Genomic DNA, 18,547 nt, shown 5'->3' on the forward strand with positions numbered 1-18,547 from the left:
CCTGCTGGTCTCCATTTCCCGGACAACATTTGCAAGTCAATCATTTTTCCAAATATACAGGAGAAAGAAGAAAACAATCAAGCATACTCACATACTGCCGGGAAAGATCTATGTTAGGAGAAAAAGCTCTTGACTTCGCCTAAATTCCCACAGGCTCTACTTGCATTTATGTGCTCTTCTAAGCATATAAAACATCTGTAGGGTCCGTGGAAAGCAAGGGAAGCAAGAAAAACCTTGCATAAAATTGACTTGTGATTTTTAAAAAGGTGTCAGCATCGGTTTTTGGCATCACGCTGTTAAGTTTGAACAGAATGATAACAATTTATTTTCCTTAGGAGACAAAAAGAAAGGTGACTTCCCCTTTAGTCAGTGTGCAGCTCCAAAATTTCCACCCTCCCACATCCTACTCTCCCTTGGTAAAATAAAAAAATAATAATAATATGGAATTTACTTCTCTCCAGCTAAAGGTTTATTTGGGGCCTCATAGAAATGCTAATATTCGTTCTCATTTCTCTGTTTTTCCTATTATCTCTCTCATTATGAGGCTTTTCTACAGAAATAAAAGAATTCCCTTTTGCACAACCAAAAAAACCAATGGCCAATTTTAAAGAGTAAAAATGAAGATAGAGGGTCACAAAAACCCCTCATCAGGAGAAATAAGGCTGTTCTCAAGGGGAAAGGAGCTAAAAATACAATATGGAGAGTAAAGCATAAGGGAAATTTGCATTTTGCTGAATATTAGTGCAAGCCTTTCTGCCCAAGCCTGGATGAAGAACATTGTTTGAAATCAGACCATTACACCATCAAGAACTTTTAAGAAATACTCTATTATCCAATAATGCCATTAAAATTAACTTGGTGATTTTAACAAAATACTAAGGAACACACGACAATTATTAAAAGTGTGCTGAGTAGTTCTTAAAAAAACAGAAAGAATCTTGATAAAATGGTTGCAGTGTTCCAGCCTCAATAAAAAGTCAAGACAAATTAAAAATATTTAAATATGATTTAGAAAATCTATGCCAACCCTTCTTAAAATAGGCATAAATTGAAGTTAAATTTAATTGTACTTTTTTTGTTGTTTTTTTGAGACAAGCTCTTGCTCTGTCACCTAGGCTGCAGTGCAATGGCTGGATTTCAGCTCACTGCAACCTCCTCCTCCTGGGTTCAAGCGATTCTCCCACCTCAGCCTCCCAGGTAGCTGGGACTATAGGCGTGCACTGCCATACCGGCTAATTTTTGTATTTTTAGTAGAGATGGGGTTTTGCCTTGTTGCCCAGGCTGGTCTCGAACTCCTAGGCTCAAGCGATCCACCCACCCCACCTTCCCAAAGTGCTTGGGATTACAAGCATGAGTCACCACGTCCAGCTTTAATTGTACATTCTAAAGAAATAATAGAATCAACCTTATCAAAACAAATCTTGGACAAAATAGAATTTTTCAAAAGCAAATTCTTGGCTTGAATCTGCTAATTCTCAACATATTATACAGTATGGTAACAGTATAAAGCATAGACTTCTAATTAAAATTGATCAGCTTCCCCATTAATGAATCTGGCTAAATAAGAACCAAAAATTATAAGCTTCTAAAGAGCAAAACAATGAGCATAAGCGAAGTCAAATGAAAAATGATACATAGGGAAAAAGAGATTTACAACACAAAGGACAAAGGGCGAATTTAATTTCCTTCATTAACAACAAGCCATTATGAATCAATGTGGGGAAAATGTACAACCCAAAAGAAAATTAGACAAAAATAGGAACAGGCAATTCATAAAAAAAAAAAAAAAAAAAAAAAATCTTCCCTCATTCATAATTTTTTAAATGCAAAGAAAACCAATTAAATATCACGTTTTACCTATCAGTTAACACACAAAAAAATGGGGGCTAGTAGGCATTCTCATATGCTGTCAGTAAATTTGCAAAATTCTCCAACCTTTTTAGCAGTATTTATTAGAATGCTTAATGTATATACATTTATGTCAATATATGTGTGTGCGTGTGTGTGTGTGTGTGTGTGTGTGTGTATAGGGGTCAGTGCAACATTTTTTTTTTTTTTTTTGGAGACAGCATCTCACTCTGTCATCCAGGCTGGAGTGCAGTGGTGTGATCTCGGCTCACTGCAACCTCTGCCTCCCAGGTTCAAGCAATTCTCCCGCCTCAGCTTCCCAAGTAGCTGGGTTTATAGGTGTGTGCTACCACGCTCAGCTAATTTTTTGTGACATTATTTAAAAACTGGAAATAATGTGCTTTAGTAAGGACTGAATATGTAAACAGTCACAAAATGGAATACTAGTCAACCATCGAAAATAATGGGTTTGCTTTCTGTTTTAAGATATGGTGGCCAGGCATGGTGGCTCATGCCTGTAATCCCAGCACTTTGGGAGGCCGAGGTGGGCAGATCATGAGGTCAGGAGATCGAGACTATCCTGGCTAACACGGTGAAACCCCATCTCTACTAAAAATACAAAAAAAAAAAAAAAATAGCCGGGTATGGTGGCACACGCCTGTAGTCCCAGCTACTCGGGAGGCTGAGGCAGGAGAATCGCTTGAACCCAGGAGCCACTGCACTCCAGCCTGGGCAACAGAGCGAGACTCTGTCTCAAAAAAAAAAAAAAAGATATGGTAAGATGCTCAAAATAGATTAAGGAAAACATTGCAGAACATTACGTATAGGTTGAGTTAGCTTTTATATAAAATAGTTTGCATGCATATAAAAGTATTTACATAGGCTTCACATATGCTTATACATACCAAGAAGAAAATGCAAAACTACACAGCAAAATGGAAACAGTGATTAGTGCAGAGGGATGATATTGGCAGGAGAGGCCGAGGAAAGGGAAGGGAAGGTTACCAACAGGTCTTTTACACATTTCCATGCGTTTATAATGCCTTAGCAGTTGGATGGTTACCCTTAAAAGGACCCATGAAGATGCAAAACTATGAGCTGATTTCATATTTTAAAGCAAGTTAGCAAAATTTACCTTCTACAATTATTTGACAAGAATTTAAAGTGCAATTGACAAATCTTTCAGAAAAAAGCTGGGAATTGGGCCTTTGGGGTAAGGTTGCCATATTTAGCTAATTAAACATACAAGTTTCCCAGTTAAATTTGAATTTCAGATAAATGATGTACGATATTTGGGATACACTTATACAAAAAAAAGTTCATTGTTTATCTGAAATTCCAATTTAACTGTGCATCTGTATTTTGCCTGGGCATCCTACTTTGGGGTACTTCAAGGTCCCAGGCTAGCTCCTGGTCTATGTCTTAGTCCATGCACAGAAGTCCCATGTATTCAACCAGCTGCTTCTTCCTCCATTCCAGTGGTTCTTTTACAGGTAGGTGAGGTCTTAAAGAATCTTTTGAAACTTTTGAGCCATTCCCCAGGAGAATATCTACATACAAAATTTGGCATCTCCAGGGTATGTGGGTCCCACGTGAGCCCCACCCCACAATGGTCAGACCCAAGGACTCCTCCCACAGTCCATGGCACTGTGCAGATGGCCAGCTACGAGGAAGTGAGCATGTTGGACTTTGAGGAGTTCAACCAGACTATGAAACAGCAAAATCACAAGACCTTTTTTGCCTTCTTTGCCAGTTCCAAGGACATCGGAGGTAACAGATATAGCCCCAATGGCATGCGGGCCAAACCAGTTGTAGAGACGGGCTGAGGCATGTTCGGGAAGAATGTGCATTCATCTACTGCCAAGTAGGAGAAAAGCCTTATTGGAAAGATCCAAATAATGTCTTCAGGAAAAATTTGAAAGGAGCTGCAGTGCTTAACCATGGAACCCAGGAAAAACTGATAGAATCTGAGTGTCTTCAGGCCAGCATAATGGAAATGTTCTCTGAAGATTAAGATTTGATGATGGCAGTCATGCCTTGATTTCCTGCTCTGTTCTGGTAAACTGCATACTTGGTTTGAATTCATGTTAGCAATAAATAAATAAATGATGATGGGCTGGGCACAGTGGCTCCCGCCTGTAATCCCAGCACTTTGGGAGGTCAAGGCGGGAGGATCACTTGAGCCCAGGAGGTCGAGAACAGCCTGGGCAACATGGTGAAACCTTGCCTCTACAAAAATATTTAAAAATTAGCCAAGCGTGGTGGTGCATGCCTATAGTCCCAGCTACTCGAGAGGCTGAGGCAGGAGGATCACTTGAGCCATAGAGGTTAAGGCTGCAGTAAGCCATGATCACATTACTGCACTTCAGGCTGGGCAACAGAGTAAGACCCTGTCACCAAAAATAATAATGATGATGATGATTTTAAAAAAAGAGTATGTGAGTGTCCACACACTCTTGAAACCATCCACAGATCCCAGGTTAAGAATCCTGGTTCTGGCCGGGCGCGGTGGCTCACACCTGTAATCCCAGCACTTTGGGAGGCTGAGGCAGGCGGATCACGAGGTCAGGAGATCGAGACCACCCTGGCTAACATGGTGAAACCCCATCTCTACTAAAAACACAAAAAATTAGCCGGGCGTGGTGGCGGGCGCCTGTAGTCCCAGCTACTCGGGAGGCTGAGGCAGGAGAATGGTGTGAACCCGGGAGGTAGAGCTTGCAGTGAGCTGAGACCGTGCCACTGCACTCCAGCCTGGGGGACACAGCGAGACTCCGCCTCAAAAAAAAAAAAAAAAAAAAAAAGAATCCTGGTTCTACCTCAGTGTAAAATTCTACCCTGTTTTGGAGGATTCTTGTCATCTCAATATGTGCCTGGGAGAACTGCATTTCTCTAGCTCCTCACCTATGGTATTCTAAAAAGCAAGTTCTAAAGGCTCTAGAGTAACCAAAATAATTTTGCAGGTGGTGGGGAGAAGGGGGGAAAACATATTTACAGGACTCAACCTGATTTTAGGACTTACTATAACTACAGTAGTCTCAAGATAGTGTAGAATTGGCAAAAAGAGACATAAATGTAATAAAATAAAGAGTCCAGAAATAGACCCACACATGCTTGGTCAAATGATTTTAAACAAAGCTACCAAAATAATTCAGTGGAGATAGACAGTCTTTTCAACAAATGTTTCTGAAACTATTAGACATTTGTAAGCAAAAAAAAAGAACGAAAACTACCCATACATTGCACCACATAGAAAGAGACAATCTTAAAATAGGTCAAAGACCTTCATGTCAAACCTTAAATGATACATGAGAAAACAAGAGGGGATTTTTGTGGCCTTGGGTTAGGCAAAGATCTCTCAGATAGGACACAAAAAGTACAAACCATAAAAGAAAAAATGGACCAATCAGACTTCATCGGTCTTTAAAACCTGTCCTTTGAAAGACCTTGTTAAGAAAAGGAAGGGCTGGGCATGGTGGCTGATGCATGTAGTCCTAGCACTTTGAGAGGCCAAGGTGGGCAGATTGCTTGAGCCCAGGAATTTGAGACCAGCCTGGGCAACATGGTGAAACCCCACTTCTATTAAAAATAAGAATTACTTCAGTGTGGTGGCACATGCCTGTAGTCCCAGCTACTCAGGAGGCTGAGGTGGGAGGATTGCTTGAGCCTGGGAGGCGGAGGTTGCAAGGAGCCGAGATCACGAGTTTGCACCACTGCATTCCAGCCTGGGTGACAGAGTGAGACCCTGTCTCAAAAAAAAATGAAGAAAGAAAAGAGAAAGGGAGAAAAAGAAAAAAAAAAAAAAAGAAAGGGAAAGGAGAAGCCACAGATTGGGAGAAAATATTTGCAAATCGCATATCAAGTAAGGGATTTGAATTTGAATCAGAAATATGGAAAAACAACCTCAGAACTCATTTGAATAGACATTTCATCAAAGAAGAGGCATGGATAGCAAATAGCATATGAAAAGATGTTCAACATCATTAATCATTATAAAAATGCAAATTAAAACCAAAATGTGATACCACTGCACGCTTATTAGAATAGCTAAAACCTAAATCACCAATGATATACCAAGAACTGACAAGGATGCAAGCAACTGGAAGCCTCATTTATTGCTGATGGGAATGCAATGGTACACCTCTTCTGGAAAACACTTTGGCAGCATCTTCTAAAGTTTAACACGCACTTACCACACGACCCAGCAATCCCAGGAAATCCTAGTTATTTACTCAAGAGAAATGAAAACATGTCCACTTAAAGACCTGTATGTGAACACTTACAGAAGCTTTATTCATAATCACCAGACACTGGAAACAAACTAAATGTCATCAGTTAGTGAAAGGACAAATTGTCATCTAGCCATACAATGGATACTATTCAGCAATAATAAGAAACAAACAATTGATACATGAAACCACATGGATGTATCTCAAAAGCATTATGTTCGGTGGAAAATGCACATGTATGACGTTCTAGAAAAATGCAAAACTATAGTGATGGAGATCAGACCAGTGGCTGCCAGGGACTGGGGCCGGGAAGAGGTTTACTACAACGGGGCATGAAGAAATGTATAGGGATGATTGCGGTGGTGTTACACACCTGTGTGTCAAAATGCATAGAAATGAATGCCAAGAAGAGTGAATTTTACTGTATGTAAATTATACCTTAATTTTAAAAATAGTTATAAAATGAAAAGAGTCTGGGAATCCTTTGTAGAAGAAGCAATACAGCTAGTCATTTTGAAGCTAAAGATTTTGGTGTTCTTTTCATTGTTCCCATATTGCATTTTCCCTTTCTAAAGTAATATACCTCGGACATATTTAACTTTTTGTCCTATTCTAATACATTCTATTGTGCTTGAAAATTAACCGCAAGGTTTTGCTCCAAATGACATATTGCAGAAATCTGACTTCAACACGATGGGATACTAGGAGTAATGCTAATTCAGCCGTCCTCCACTCAGCCCCCATCAGCCCATTGCTACAGACTCTGTGCTTCAGTCGTCTCATGGAAAAGAAGGACTAGATACTTTTCTTCTCTTGTGATTTCTTCCACACAGAATGTCTTCCATAAAGGAGTTTTAATCTGCCTCTGAAACCCAAAATGTAATTACAAATGCTCCTTCACATTAACTACAAGGACCAGATAAGTACCAGTGTTGAAATTCTAAAGGACCTGCTTGCTTTCAGGAACTGTGAGCAAAAGATAGCAGACACGTTTCTATTTCCAAGAGCCTTTCTTTCAAGTACAGTGATTTCATTTCTCAAATCCTGTTTTTCAAAAGCCCCGTGCCTTTTCTTTTCTCTTTAAGAAAGAAATACCTTAACATTACACAAACCCAAAGCCTCCATACAGAAACTAAAACTTCCAGAATGGAACTGCAACCCTCTGGTTCCCTTTTCCCTCTGGTGCTCACTTTGAAAGTCACAAACCATGGAGCAGTCTGAGGCACAGCAGTACAGTAAGAGTAATGACCCCATACTCAAAGCCACCATGCCTGGGCTCAGATCCCCAACTCTGTCACCAAGCTATAGGACCCCAGGTAGGTTTCCTTAGCCACAAGATGGGGACTCATATTCACTTTTATCAAAATAGCAGTTTGTGTTTATAGAGGGCCAGTTCTGTGCCAGAGACCTTATTATTCACTTTCATCTTTCCAACCATCCTGTCAATGATTGAGGAAACGGGGTTTAGGAAAGCTAATAAGCCTGTAGTAACTCAGTCAAGATGCTCACCCACACCCAAAACCCCTCCAGTTAGCATTTCTTTTCCCTGCCTCACACACTTCCCTGGAAATAAACTCTAACTATGGTGTCCAGACATGTTGGCCAAGGGCTGATATAAAAGAAAAAGTTCAGATCTATCCAGGAAGACTCTAGAGATTTAAGCAATTTGAAGACAATGACTGTACTCTTTCTGTCAGTCCCAGGGCCCTACCTAGAGCCTAGGTAGAGGTAGCCATCAAGAGGGATGGAAGAGAACAAGAGGAAAAGGGAAAAGGGAGAGGAGCCTTGGGCTAAGTCCAATAAATAAAAATGAAAAAATAAACTCCACCAATGTTTACGGAAATATTTAGGAAAGGGTCAGCCAACTTCTTCCTTTATCAAGGGCCATATAATAAGTATTTTTGGGCCGGGCACAGTGGCTCATGCCTGTAATTCCAACACACTGGGAGGCCGAGATGGGTGGATCACTTGAGCACAGGGGTTCAAGACTAGCCTGACCAACATAGCAAAACCTCATCTCTAGTAAAAATAAAAAAATAAAAAAAAAATTAGCCGAATGTGGTGGCGCACACCTATAACTTCAGCTCCTCAGGTGGCTGAGGCACAAGAATCGCTTGAACATGAGAGGTGGAGGCAGCAGTGAGCCGAGATCACACCACTGCACTATAGCCTGGGTGACAGAGCAAGACTCCATCTCAACAAATAAAGAAATATTTTCTGCACTACAGCCTGGGTGACAGAGCGAGACTCTATCTCAACAAATAAAGAAATATTTTCAGCTTTGTTAGCCTTGCTGTCTCTTGCAACTCCTCCCCTCTGCCACTGGAACATGTAAGCAGCCACAGACAACACTTACGCAAACGTATGTGGCTGTGCTCAAAACCACCTTATCCTTGGACACTGAAATCTGGATTTCATATAACTTTCATGCAATGTGAGTTTTTTTTAATGTAGAGGCAAGGTTTCAATATGTTGCCCAGGCTATTCTTGAATTCCTGGGCTCAAGCGATCCTCCCACCTTGGCCTCCCAAAGGGCTGGGATTACAGGTGTAAGCCGCCACACCCGGCCCAGATATTAGTTTGGTTTTGATTTTTTTTCGACCACTTAAAAATGTTAAAACCATTCTTAGTTGGTAGAAAGAACGGGGATGAGAACTGTGCTTTGGCCACCCTTGATTTAGTTCATCAGAAAAGGTGATTTTTTTGTTTTGTGGTTTTTTTCCCCCGAGACAGAGTCTCGCTTCAGCCCAGGCTGGAGTGCAGTGACGCGATCTCGGCTCACTGCAACCTCTGCCTTCAGGAGTCAAGTGATTCTCCTGCCTCAGCCTCCCGAGTAGCTGAGACTACAGGCATGTGCCACCATGGCTGGCTAATTTTTTTTTTTTTTTTTTTTGTATTTTCAGTAGAGATGCGGTTTCACCATGTTGGCCAGGCTGGCCTCGAACTCTTGACCTCAGGTGATCCATCTGCCTCAGTCTCCTAAAGTGCTGGGATTATAGGCGTGAACCACAGCACCTGGCCACAGAAAAGTATTGTTAAAAGAAAGCTTTATTAGAAATATTAAAAGCTAGAGCTACTGCAAAGGATTTATTGAAAAATATTCTGCACTTCCCAGAACAGACCTGGCACAAGGGAAATGATTAAACAGATTAAATGTCTTCATATGCTTTCCTTCTCCTAAACACAATCCCTCCTCATATGCCCTGGATCTACTCCACAAGGCCCAGTGCCCTCCTGGTGCCCACAGCTGCACCCCACTAAACCTGTCATTTATTCAACAGTATTACGTAGAGCCTACTGTATGTAGCCCCAGTGCTGGGTTCCCATGCAACTGGGGGAGAAGAGAGCAGAGATTCTGAGAGCTCTTCCTCTTAAAGACAACTGCTCTAAGATGCACATCATGATTATTGACTGAAGGTAGGTTAGTGTGTTCAAATAAAACATGAGGAGTGATTCCCTAATAGTCTAGACTGCCAGCTCATGCTCTCTTCACTGTTTTCTTATTGTTCTTTGCACTCACTGGGTGAGAAGAACAGAGGAGGAATTAACAGAAGTGAGCACCTTTTATCCGGTGTCTCTCTGATGGGCCAGGCACTGGGCTAGACACTTCTAAGCCATAGCAACTTTCAAGGTTGGCATCAGGATCCCATTTTCACAGATGATAAAACCAAGCCTCAGAGAAAGGAGTCACTTACCCAAGGACACCCAGAGCCAGATTCTAACCCAGGCCTGACTCCCACGTTTGGACTCTTTCCATTCTAAGTTCACTTTGAGATGCAAAATCTATACCATTTGAGGAGGGTGTGGACCAGGAGTTTCCAGGCTGTGAGCCTGGCTGCCCTTCAGGCAGGAGTGACCAAAGCAGGTGCAACTGTCGTTTTTCTCTGCCACATGCTATACACTGAGCAGGCTATGAAGGAAGATGATAAGAGTCTAGCAGGAGCTCCTCAACCCTAGTCATACAGTAGAATCACCTGGGGAGCACTTAAAAAGTACCAGTGCCAGGCCCCACCCTAGGCCAATTAAATCAGAATCTGGGGGACAGGGGAACCGTAGGACCCACTCATTTTTGTTCAAGCTGCCAGGTCAGTCTAATACACTGCCAGGGCTGAGCACTAATGTGGGGAAGCAGAGGAAGGGGTAAATATAAAGAAATTCTGTCTGCAAACCTTTGCCACATTGTCGGGTTTTCTGTTTGGTGGGGGCAGGATTCTGCAGTCACTGCCTCTGGGTTAAGCAGCTCTGACCACAGCTGCCTACTGAATTGATAAGGATATCTAAAAATACAACCCTGGCATTCAGCTTTCTGACTCAAATACCCTTCAAATTCAGACTAGGTTTTCTTTCTTGTTTGATGCTTATCAAATGAGAGCATAAACAAAACCATTTTTGATGGTACCATGTCACATGAGAAGCTTAAGCAAAGAAGCTAAAGACAGGAACACGTTTTTGTGAGGTGGCCACGCTGAGAAGAGTGATGCCTCCTAAGAATGCAGCAAGAATGCAGTGCACGAAACAGGCAAATCATTCTGCTTTAATAACACCAAGAAAACATCAAGTTTCCTGCTTTTCTTAACATTCTTACAAAAATTTCGACAAGTTTTTGTTCTTTCATTTCAAAAGAAAACTTCAAGTCACTGAGAATTTTCTAAGAAATCATTTATTTCAGAATAAAAAGTACACATTTATAAAAAGTTTAATACAATTAAATTTTCATTTTCAAAACATGTCATAACATAATTCATCCTAGTAGAGAGAAAAAGCTGTGTCTGTTCATTGAAGGAAGACAATCAAACACACTGAATAAACTAATATAATCATTTTATATGGGGAAAAATACAATCCTTTTCTTAGTATATCTTTTATTTGTGCAACGTGTTACCTTTTTTCAAAATGTTTTAAACTTCATTCTTGTATACTTCTTTACACTTTTAAGAAGAACTTTACTATGTTCTTATTTGTGAGTTACATCATTTCTATAAAGAAAATAAGATAAGCATTGTTAGTCCATGTTAGAGATATGAACATTGAGGTTCAAAGATGTTCAATAATTATCCCAAAGTCACAAGAAGTTCATAGAAAAGCCAGAGAAAGAAGCAATGTCTCTTTACATCTCAGCTACTATTCAACATTTTGTACATACTACAATGTGAGTTTGTGTGTGTCTGTCTGTGTGTGTGTGTTTGTGTGTAAAGTCCAGTAACAAAGACTGATGTAGTACAAAGAACTAGAATTCTTTGTTAGCAAACCTCAGTCAAAAATAGGTTCCTCTGAAGCAGACCATTGTTTCAAGTTAGCATGGTTAATCAGAAGAAAGGATTATAAAATCAGTTTAATAAGTAAAATTAACTTGCATGAAAAGCAGCCACACGTGTCCCCTTTTTACTCCAAGTGCAGAAATTAACACATTGTTATTATAATCCTGAAGGATAGGATCCTTAGGGAACATGTAACGAAAAAACAAACAGGTATCTGACTGCTTAAATATTAGGCAAATAATTATTTTATGAAAATAAAATAAGCTTTACAAACAAAGTAATACAAATGTAAATAGCCCCTTCTTTGACGGACAGCCCAATAGAAGGAGTTTCTGTATCACTCACTACAAAAGAAAAATTGCCCCAGCCACTGCCACCTCTGATACCTGCCTGCTTCCCCAAATGAACCAAAACAAGCAACAGCGGCCTCAATTTCTAATCAGTTGAAGTTTTTTCAAACCTATCAGAAACATTTTTTTAATGTAGTGTCCATTTGCTTGCCATCATGGTAAAAATAACTTCAGCTAGGACCCAGAATTCTAACTCTAAGGTGAAGGTTCCTGGTTAGCATGTGGCATAAGGAGAATCTGTGTCTTTGTCACCTCTGTGCCTTTTTATTTCAGCTAAGCACACTCATACAAGCTCATTTAGAGCAAGACTGGACTCAGAAATTTCTTTATCCCCTTTTTAATGATAAAACTCAAGGAGGTTATAGCTCTTGCTCCCTATTGTAACTATGACAGGTCCAGGGCTGGATTTTCATCTAGGCACTCTTTAGATTCTATAGCCCTGTATCAAGCCAGCCTGGCTGGCTCAAATTCCAGTTCCAGTTCTCACACTTACTAGCAGTGTGACATTGGGACAGTCACTTCACTTTTCTGCACTTCATCTATAAAATGGGAGTAGGGACAGCATCCAGCTCATAGGACATTGCAAGGATCAGCAAGTTCTGTCTGCAAAGTCCTTGGAACAGTGCAGGCACGTGGCAAGTGCTTAAAAGGAGGGTAAGCTACCATCATCATCATCATTACGTATCTACAAATTAGATTTTCATATACAGTTTTAAAATCAGCTGAATTTCTCATGATTTAAGATGTTTGCATGTGTTAGAGGACTTTCAGGGCAGTATCAAAATGTGACCTTGGATTAGTCACTCAATCAAAATGAGCTTCATTTTCTGCATTTGACTAAAAGAGATGATGATTACCTCGATCTAGTTAAGGTAATGAGCATTTGAAATATGTGCAGAAAGTTTACAAAGAAAGAAATGTCACAGGTGCGCAGTGATTTACAGCACTTAGTTAATTTAATCCTTCCCAGAACCTTAGTGTGAACATCCCACAGAGACATGATGGACACCCACCCAAAATTTGGTTTGGACCCTGAGACTGAAAATGGCATGCATACACACACACACGCATGCGTGCACGTGCACGCGCGCGCACACACACACACACACACACACACAGAGGATATAAAAAGGTTTACTGCTGACATAATGGGGCTCTCTGGGGAGAGCAGGCAGCTCCCAAATGGGTTTAAATGGCTTCTGAGAACAGGGAAAGGAGACTGGCTTGTGGGTTTTGCTGCATTTTGGGGTTGGGGCTGGAGTAGCACAGGGCAGGAGTTTGCATGGTTTGAACCTCCCACCAGTACCAAAGGAGGGAACCCCTGGGCTTTCTTATCAGCTTGTTTTGATGTGGAGGAAAAGAGGAAGGGGAGAGGTGAGGCTTTAAAGCTGTCAGCAGCAATCAGACATCAAGGAATGGAATCACTATCTTCATGAGGAATCCTATAAGGTAGGTCCCATAGATCCCATCGTTGAAGATGAGGAAATAAGACCCAGTAGTTTTAACTTCAGCTTGACTTCAAACCCACACGACCTACAATTCCCAAATCCTAGGAGTTTCCATGACTCAGGTGACAAAAGAAGCATGTCCTGGACCCGACTGACTTACGCAAACTCAATCAGCCAACCACAGAAAAGCTAAAGACGTCCTTTTTTTAAAAAGCCTAAAGACAGCCATTTTAATCCTAATTCGTAGTTTATGATTTTCTCAAAATTTCTCCACACACAGAAAGAAACTTCAAGGTTAGGTTCTAATGTTACCATTGCTAACACTATTGTCTTTGGAGAAGGAGGAGTGACGCTCTGTTTAAAAGATCCTCTTCACATCCAGGTAAAATTACATTTCCAATTTATCCAGTGAGCACGAGGTTCTATTTCAGCAACCACATAGTCTGCAGTGGCTAAGATCCAATTTCCTTATCTGTAATTGAATATGTGTAGTTTCTCTCTCCCTCTCTCCCCTCCCCTCCCCACCACCCCAGGTTTAACTTCTCTTCTGAAATTGTCTTTTGTGTTCTTTGCCGTTCCCATGAAAAATGAGTCTCAAGTCTTACTGCGAGATCATGAACGATTAAATTAAAATCATCAGGAATCCATTTTTATGGATTATAAGGCCCTGAATCATCTCAGTAAGTTTTTCTGGGTAACCAAGTCCAATCAAGTTCCAAGTTCACTAAGCTTTCCTATGAGGATTACAGTAACTTCAGGACTCTCTCCAACTCACACACCAGGGCGTGCAGTATTGCTTCTGCTCAGGTGGATGGTGTTCACACAGCTAAGCCTACCTCCAATGGGAGCTACAAAAGAAACCTGAATCTGTTTTGATCCAGTTGGTCCTGCAATGTTATGTATTAGTTCATGACTCTTCAGAATGAATTATATTATATATCAAGTCACTACTTAGGACAAATCAAAATATTTATGTTTCTCTGTTAGTCATCTTTAGGCAGCACTAAAGAGCTTTTTCTTGAAGATATCTTATATCTATTTTTAGAGTCACCAAAAACCATCTCAGAGTTGTGTTAAATTCCCAGTGAGTCTTTCTTCTCATGTAAATCGATGGGCACTCTAACCTACCTTCTCCCATCCATTCCCACTAAACCCTAGGTCCAAATCAACTATTTCTTTGAAGGATAAAATTCAGACGTGTGAATATAACAGCAGTTTGATGGACACACTCAGACAATTCATTTCTTCAGGAAAAGTCATATAAATCATCAATCCACAGGGAAAATTAGCGTGAGTCCATTCCTTGGTTTTTGATTTGCAGTTATTTTGACTTTTGCAAAAGCAAGATTTTGTTCTAATGGTTAGAATGGCTCCAACAGGCATTTCCCCCAAGAAGCTATCATGTCCCAAATCTACTCCTGAGGCTCACATCACACAAATTCTTCCTCCTCCTCATCACCTCCCTTCAAGTAACTAAAGCTTATTGTAACCAGTAAACAAAGAGGAAGAGCACAGTGTTGAAAAGATAGATTCAGATTGCTAATTTGCTATTAAATGAAATAAAAAGATTCTAGATAAATGCAAAAAAATCTGGCTGTCAAGGTCAAGCTTCTCAATCCCATTTACCTCTAAAAAATGTAAAACCTGTCATAATGAAAGGGCAGCCTTTTTCCCCATTGAAAGAACCTATTTGAGCATTCTCAAAGTAACTCTCCAATCATTGTTATCAAATTTATATGAAACAAACTCCTCCACCCTAAATGTAAGAAAGATAGTATCTGATCCCAAATATCGTCCATATTCATGTGGTTTAATGTAATCATTTCAGATAACTTCATTATTTGCCCTACCCTGCAATACAGGTTTGGGGATTTTCTGCCCGTACACACAGTCCTACCAAATTGCCTACTGAAAATGTTGACGTTAATAGGTTTCACAGAGCTTTAACGGACTTGTAAAAGCCCCAGATATTATTTTCTGCCAAATTCTCCTGAAAACCCCAAATTCACGGGCGGCTGCTGGCTACATCCCATCGTCCCATCCCTCGCACCGCCCCCACGCTTTCTGGCGGCTTCCCGGTGCCCTGCTCACGCCCCGGCTGCCAGCCCCAAGCGTGCGCCCCGTGGAGCGTCCGGCAGGAAGGGCGGCCCTGCCAGCGCCACGTACAATGCCCCCTCGAATGCCTCCGACTGTTCCAACACTGCTCCTAAGCTTAGAGAGGGCTGGTCGCAGGCCGAGGGGAGGCAGCTGCCCTCCTCGTCCTCTGGCTGCTTTGTCACAGCCCTCAAGGGCGGAGGAAGAGAAGGAGCAAGTGCCCCACCACCTGGCACGGGGCCCACCATCACTTGCCTCCCACACCGCACACCCTTTACACACACAGGGTCCAGCCGGACGTGGAGCGTGGACCACCTGGACATTGAACACCTCGCCGGGGACGCTCGGAGCCGGCTCCTCCGCGCTGCCAAGGCGGGCACCGCTCAAGTGGTTCTTGGCTCGGCCCGGCCGGGAGGGGCGCGCCACTCAGTGGCCAACCGGAGCGTCTGGAGCCCCGCGCGAGGAGTGCCGAGCCCCGGAGCGGCACACCCCGAGAGCCCGGCTGGCCCCGCCCGGGAACCAGGGCGGGTAAGGGAATCAGGGTCGGCCCGGGGGTCCGCGTCCACGCGGGCCAAGGGACTGGATCCATCTTCTTCCCAAAGTGGGAAAGCCTGTGTCAGGCGTGCCCATTGTCGGGCAGCATCAGCAGGGCCGGCAGGAAGAGGCTGCTGGTCCCGGACCAGCGCCCCGCACCGCGCCCGCCGCTTCCACTCACCTGGCAGTTGGCGCCGGAGATCCCGGCGGGGCAGGTGCAGCTGTAGCCAGGCTCGCCGGCGGGCGCCGGGTGCTGCGGGTCCGGCTCAGGGCGCGAGGTGCACACACCCCCGTTCCGGCAGGGCTGCGCGGCGCACGGCCCGGGCGCAGACAGGGGCGCGGCGGGCACCGGGTTGGCCAGGGAGCTGCCTCGGGGCCCCGCTCCGAGCAGCAGCAGCAGCAGCAGGGCCAGCGCGGGCAGCAGCTGCGCACCGGGCGCCTGGGCGCGGCGGGGCTGCATGGCCGGCCGGGAGGGCGCGGGAGCCGGAGCCAGGACGCAGTGACGGCGGCGGCGGTGGCAGTGGCGACGAGAGCTGCGAGAGCGACGGTGGCGGCTAGGGCTGCTCCGCCGGGCCGGGCGCCTCCTGCAGCTGCGGGATCCGCGGTTCCCCGGGCAACGGCGGGCGGGGCCTGCGGGGCGGGGCGGGGCGGGGCGAGCGGGGGGCGGGACGCCTGGCGGCCCCGGCTCTGGAGCACCGGGGAGTGGGGCCTCTTTCCCCGCAGGGAGTTGGGATGGGGGTTGCAGGAAGACGATGCGGGACCCCATCCCCCAGGAGTGGGTCGAAGTCACGGGTGTGTCCAGAAGCAGCCCTGGTACAGGGAGCCAGGCGACGCTGGGGAGGAAAGGGGCTGGAGAGGTCCACGAGTGCGGGAAGCGGGGCTTTGAGGGGCCTCCAGAGCCGGGAGCACCGAGTGCGCCCCAAGGCCCGGGCAGGGCGCGGGAGGCGGCAGGGCGCCTCAAGGGAGGGGCGGCGCGCTAGCAGCAGCCACCTTTGGCCTCTTGGCGCAGAATCTGCGAGACCGCCGCGGGGCCCGGCCTTGCCTCATCCCCCGGGACTGCTCCCCTTCCCACAGCGCTTCTCCCGGCACCCCGAGCCCTCCCGCCCGGCCACGGAACCCTGCGCCCGACGCTCGCTCAGCAGCCGGGTTCGCCTGGAAGTGACCTCGTGTCCGCCAGGCGGACCCGGGGCCCTTGTCCTTGGTGCTGACCCAGCTGTCTCATTCTCGCCGGCCCTTTCCAGAGCGCGGGGCCTGCCGCACCACTAAGGAATGTCTGGCAGCGCCGTGTGAGGGCGGGAAGAGGCCTTGGTGTCAGGCTGTCCACCCCTGTCGTTGAACCTAGGGGGAAACTGAGGCCCAGAAAGTCTGGATTCGAATCCAGTGGGTCAATTGACTCCCAGCCCAGAACGCCCGAAAGAACAGTTCAAAAGCCCAGGTTGGCAGAGGCGCTGCTAGCGGCAGGAATCGCAACAGGGGACTCTGTATAAAAGGAGCATTCGCTGTGACCTACTTCGGGGGGGGATGGGGGAGGCTCTTCTACACGTCCTGGCTGGGCTGGCTGGTGCTGCGACCGCCAAGGAGGCTGCACTCCGCTGAATAAAGCGCATCCAGCCTTGTCTCCTCCACCTGACCTTTCACAATCTCTATTACCTGTGGGTTCCCAGGTACCTGTTACCTTCTTTTTAAGGTGGCCAAATGAAAAAAGAAAATGTGATTCCCCTGGATTGACAGTCTGGGCCAATTTTTTTTTTTTTTAGTAAACACAAAAATAGCTTGTTTTGTTTTTTAAAAAAATTAAAGTAAGGACTCCATGTGAACTTATGCTGTAGGTGTCACAGACGCCAGGGGCTGCTAAAAGTCCTCCAGTGGAAACAGAAGGCAAACTGCATGGCTTCTCCCTGTCCTGTTCAAACGCAGAAGCAAATGTCACACTTTTCTGCTTCAGGAGATACCTAAAATTCATGTGGCCATTGCAGGAAATCACTGAACCCCAGACAGATCTGCAAGCGGAGAATTCAGACCTCCAAGTGGATAGAGTTATTACATTTTTCCTCACACCTGCTGTCTTTCAATCTAAGACCTCTTCCTTTTGAAAATTCTTAATTTTGTGCCACGCCAGCACCCTCTGCTGGTACTAGTGTCGTCATTCAGGTGGTTTCTGTGCCCCTGGAGTTGCATTCTTTCCTGAAACTAACTTCTCTTACCTTAAATCCTGGACTAGTGGATAGTGCTCTTCATTCCCTTCCATCAAGACACACACACAAATGAAGCAAGATGAAGTGTAAAAAGGTTGTGAGTTAATTAAAATCACATTTCAGTTTACTGTACTTTTGCCTGAGCAACCCCTTTGTTTGTATATTTCATATTATTTTGAAATATAGGATAATTAAAAGTGGTTTTATTTTCTGGATGCTGGTTACTGCATGTTTCAGATAATTTTCCTTGCTTAAAGTATTCTCTTAGTCTTTAATCTTTAAAATGCATATTATGGCAGAGACAATACAAGATCCTTTCATTTTTTTCCAGGCTAAAAAGGAAGACTATAATCTTCCAGCACCTTAGCTTATAGGCAGAGCAACATGATTAATGCTGGAGAAAAAGCATATTGATTTGCATGTCCTGGTCCCAAAACATCCATGTACTAAGTGCCATGCAAGCGTTAACTATTATTACTGTTACCATGCTCAGAGAAATGGGTCTTTTCTGTAGATTCTGAAAGCTGATCTGGTACTTCACTGACAGCTTTTCAACCATCTGCAAGATCCCCCAAATACTCAACCAAAAAGTCC

At 44.1% G+C, this 18,547-nt stretch overlaps 1 protein-coding gene across 2 annotated transcripts in view; it reads right to left on the reverse strand.

The window, feature by feature from the left end:
* Positions 1-16,366, reverse strand: part of DNER (delta/notch like EGF repeat containing) — a 358,840-nt gene extending 342,474 nt beyond the window's left edge. The window contains exon 1 of one of the 2 annotated variants that reach the window (XM_034955317.3): positions 15,940-16,366. In XM_034955317.3, the coding sequence (XP_034811208.2) occupies positions 15,940-16,218 (279 nt within the window). In that variant the 5' untranslated portion in view covers positions 16,219-16,366. The remainder of the gene's footprint in view (positions 1-15,939) is intronic. The other variant, XM_034955316.3, reaches the window with a different exon arrangement.
* Positions 16,367-18,547: the final 2,181 nt, after the last annotated feature.

The sequence above is a fragment of the Pan paniscus genome, chromosome 13 (genome assembly GCF_029289425.2).
Source record: "Pan paniscus chromosome 13, NHGRI_mPanPan1-v2.0_pri, whole genome shotgun sequence".
NCBI classification, from domain to species: domain Eukaryota; kingdom Metazoa; phylum Chordata; class Mammalia; order Primates; family Hominidae; genus Pan; species Pan paniscus.